This window comes from Formica exsecta, unplaced genomic scaffold, assembly GCF_003651465.1.
Source record: "Formica exsecta isolate Colony F162 unplaced genomic scaffold, ASM365146v1 scaffold1097, whole genome shotgun sequence".
In the NCBI taxonomy this organism is placed as follows: domain Eukaryota; kingdom Metazoa; phylum Arthropoda; class Insecta; order Hymenoptera; family Formicidae; genus Formica; species Formica exsecta.
Window position 1 is genome coordinate 1 of NW_021848436.1, and position 4,614 is coordinate 4,614.

At 26.3% G+C, this 4,614-nt stretch overlaps 1 protein-coding gene across 1 annotated transcript in view; it reads left to right on the forward strand.

The window, feature by feature from the left end:
* The first annotated feature begins 418 nt into the window (after nucleotides 1–418).
* LOC115235366 (fatty acid synthase-like) overlaps nucleotides 419–4,614 on the forward strand; it is a 14,438-nt gene continuing 10,242 nt past the window's right edge. Inside the window, 5 exon segments of the mRNA XM_029807106.1 lie at nucleotides 419–602; nucleotides 755–1,045; nucleotides 2,878–3,085; nucleotides 3,507–3,667; nucleotides 3,946–4,263. Coding sequence (XP_029662966.1) covers nucleotides 441–602; nucleotides 755–1,045; nucleotides 2,878–3,085; nucleotides 3,507–3,667; nucleotides 3,946–4,263 — 1,140 coding nt within the window. The 5' untranslated portion in view covers nucleotides 419–440.

The window sequence follows — 4,614 nt, forward strand, 5'->3', positions numbered from 1 at the left end:
AGTGTCAATTTGTGCATCAATCCTTCTCTAATTTGCCAATTTCTTCGTTTGGGTATGTGAAAAATAATATTATTATGTTCAAAGTTGTGTTGCATTGTTAAATAAAATAAATATTTATTGATACATTTATCAAAATAATAATATTTAATCAACATTTGTTAAATATAGTAGTTCTTGTTTTTAAACGATATAATTAATTAGCTTATATATATTCATCGAATATTTTAGGTACTTGGTATATTATTCGAAAAACTGGAAACAAAATTTTATCTTCTATATTGATTGAAACAAATAAACTGATACTGTTTTAGGAGTTCTATCTAAAGATGGTTACTACTGCGATGGGAGAAGGAATTACTTTTCCATCAGTTGACAAGCAAAAAATGTTACTGGAAGAATTTTACGAAGAATGTGATATTTCGCCTTTTCGCCTCTTTTACATGGAGGCTCATGCAACTGGTACTCTAGCCGGCGATCCTATGGAACTTCAAGCCATCGATAAAGCTTTGTGCGCTACAAGACAACTTCCTCTATTATTGGGTTCAGTGAAGTCGAATATTGGACATCCAGAAGCTGCCAGTGGTCAATGTCATATTGCAAAGGTAAATTTAAAATAAAATAACATCCAGAAGCTGCCAGTGGTCAATGTCATATTGCAAAGGTAAATTTAGAATAAAATAAGGTTAATACAATTATATAATTTAACGTTACTTGTGCAAGTATTTCTTTATTTAAAAATTATTTTTGGATAAAGGTTTTAATAGCGATGGAAACTGGTATAATGGCGCCTACTATACATTTTAAATGTCCACGAAAGGATATGACTGCTATTATTGAAGGAAGAATAAATATAGTCACTGAACCGACAGAATATAAGGGTGGTTATATCGGTATTAATTCCTTCGGATTTGGCGGTGCTAATTGCCACGTATTACTAAAATCAAATCCAACAATTAAAGTCAATAATGAAGCAGATGATAATTTACCTAGGCTTGTAGCTATATCTGGACGTACGGAGGAAGCAGTTAAAATTATATTAGATGAGGTAAGTACACATTTCATGAATAATCTAATCTTTCTTATACTTATCTCGTATATTATTATTGTCATTTTAAATTATTTACAAAATTAATCCTTTTTTAATAAAAAACAATAAAAGAATAACTGCACGTTTATCGCACACACAAAAACACAAACACATGAAACACATACATGGTAATGTATTAAATACATAAAATTCATATAGGATAATATATTACAATAAATATAAAAGTAAGGAAAAAACTATCTATTATATCTCAGAAATGGTTGAGCTTTCGATTTATGTTTACTAAGATTTTTTTACTCAGTACGGTGTGTCCTATCTACCATATAAATATTGAATGGTTTTCTTTGAACACCCTGTATATGTAGTACTTTAAAATAGCGGTAATACTATAGTAATACTATACAGTACTAAATAATAGTACTATAAAAAAATGTAAATACTAAATAATTAACGCAAAGGATAAAAAATGTATTATTACGAAATAAAAGCTAGAAAAAATTTAAGAAATTGTTTATATTCATATAAAAAATTTAAGAAAGTCATTGTTATAACTTAAATTACGTTTACTTAAAATGTATTAATTATATATACATATACATTAAATTACTAATTCTACTAATAGGATCTAGATGTAAAAGTTAAAGATAAATGTTTATTTTAAACCGGTAAAAACAGGGAAAAGAGCGGAGTATTATTAACAGATCTAAGGCATATAACAATCGATTGAAACAAACGCATTAGCAGTTAATGTAGCCATTAATCAATTTAAAAAATAGAGTATTAGTTGTATGCAAATTTCAAAGATTTAAAATTAAAAATAAGATATCTATGTATTATAATTATAATATACGTGTATGCAGAGTATTTCACAACTTTTGTAATAATACATATTTTAAAAGTGAAATATATGTATAGAGTAAAAAATTCTACAATAATTTAAAAGCTACAATAATTTTTGAGTTATAAACGATCAAAGTTTGCCAATAATATTGTGTAGAATTCGCGTATTCAGATTTGTAACTACATTTTTACGCGTACCGATTTATCATCTATTATTGATTTCAATCTTTATCAAATGGGGATTAACTATATTTTAAAAGCAACTCGACATCGCTAAGAAAACCTAGAATAAAAAATAAGATATTTTTGAGATGACCTTGGCCACCCTAGGGTCCTAGGACCTAGGTCCAATTAAATTTTGCATTCTATTTTCTTTTTTAAACTGAACAACTTCCGTTGAAAATTTTTTTTTAATTTAGCATATTTTTTATATATTTCAAAGTATTTCCATTTAAATAAATCATCCTGTATATAAGCGTAATAATTATACTATTTACCTATATTAATTTTGTGCGACACACAGAAAGCGTCTTTTTAATGTCTTTGATGAAATGACTAAATAATATCTAAGATGCATACAAAGTAAATTATGGAATGCTTTAAAAAAACACACACACACACACATCCAGATTTTTCAAAATCGAACATATAAAACATAAATTAAATCTACATTTGATAAAATTTAAAAATTTTATTGATATATTAATAATATTATTCATATCTAAAATAAATAAAATAATGAAGTCGAAAGATTAGAACTAAAATTACACGATTCCACGATTTGTAAGTGAGAATTAAGGGTAATTACTTCTAAAATATGCAAAATTTATAAATAATAAATTTATATATAGTATATATGTATATATAATTTCATTTATGTACACATATATGTAAACTTCTTAATTAAAAAAAAAATTAACTTTGAGAATAGTCTATAATAATATAAGATAATTGTCGTATAGTTACGATTAATAACGATATTTTTATAGGTACAGAGTCGGTCAATAGATGTAGAATATATCTCTCTGCTACATCGTATTCATAGTGTCAATATAAAAGGTCATTCCTACAGGGGATACATAATAACTGGATCCAACGTATCTGATAACGCAATAATTAAAATGGGACGCAACGTAAGTACGAAAAGACCGATTTGCTTCATATTTTCTGGAATTGGATTGCAGTGTCTTAACATGGGTAAGTAAATCACAAAAATATCATATTACAATGTAATATTTAACAATTATTAAGATGTTAAATGTTTGTTTGCAATGAACATTTAACAATTTTTAATTTACACATATATTGATTTTCTTTAATACTCGTTAAAACATAAAAAGAAGTTAATCGATATAATATCTCCAGTTTGCGAATTTTGTAATCTTTTAAGTTTCATTTATTAAGTATGATAATTAAATTTTGATTAAATTAAACTAAAATATAATAATGATACTGTAGGAAGCATATGCAAAATAAAGATAAACAATTTCCAGAGATTTTATTACAATATTATATATGTTTAGATCAATTAAGTAAAAATATTATTTAAGACAATGTATTACATGACATTAAATTATACGAACTAATGTACTTAATATTTTCTTTTAAATATTGGTAGGTCGAACTTTGATGAAATTTCCACCATTTATTAAAGCAGTCCAGAAATGCGACACAATTTTGAGACCTTACGGTATATCGGTAACAGATATTCTAACAAATAGAAACAAAGATATTGTCAACAACGTAGTCAATTTATTTGTAGGCCTTATTGGATCACAGGTATAAGCATATATTCATAAATAAAATATATCGTCTATATATGTCGCAGGATTATTTTATAATGTCTAATTTTTTAAAGCTTCTTATATTTAAAAACTAGTATCTTATAAAAAGTTACAGTTATAATTGTAACATATATAACTGAAATCAAAAAGTACCTATTACATACATATGCATAATTATATGCAGAACGCTAAATTTGTAATATTTTATAATATTATCTTATTCAACAGAAAAAGAAATTAAAAAGTTATGACAAAAAATTATATATATTGCAGATTGGAATAGTTGATCTTTTGACAAGCATTGGTATCACTCCTGATGTTATAATGGGTCATTCCATTGGCGAGTTGATTTGTGGATATGCCGATTGATGCTTAACGGCCGAAGAAACCATCTTGTTGGCATATTATGTCGGCTCAGCATTTCTTAAGTCAAAAATAATAGATGGTTTAATGGCTGAAATTAATCTCGATTTTTAAACTTTGAAAAATATTTGTCCGTCGGATATTGATATAGCTTGTTACAATAATTCACGTAATTCTATTGTGAGTGGACCAACAAACTCTGTAAGAGCATTCCTCGCTAAGCTACAGGTTTGTGAAAACGCTTAAATAGTATTAAATAATATATTGTATAACCCCCTCACCAAAATTATATATATGTAAAGGAATACTTAATTTTTCTTAAAAAGTGTAGGCAAAATTCAGACAACTCTAACTTCGTAAAAATAAAATTTATATCCAAAAAAAGGGTTTTAAAGCTTAAAATCTTTATTTTCGAAAGGTCATTATTTTCTTGAATATCTGTGAGTTTGATAATTTTTATATATAGAAAACTATGAGCTGGACAAAATGTGAAATTTTCTTCCCACTTCATGGGCTTCACGTGACAAAAAAAAATCTACGAAAATTTACGACTTTCTAATGTGAAAGCTTATAGTTTTC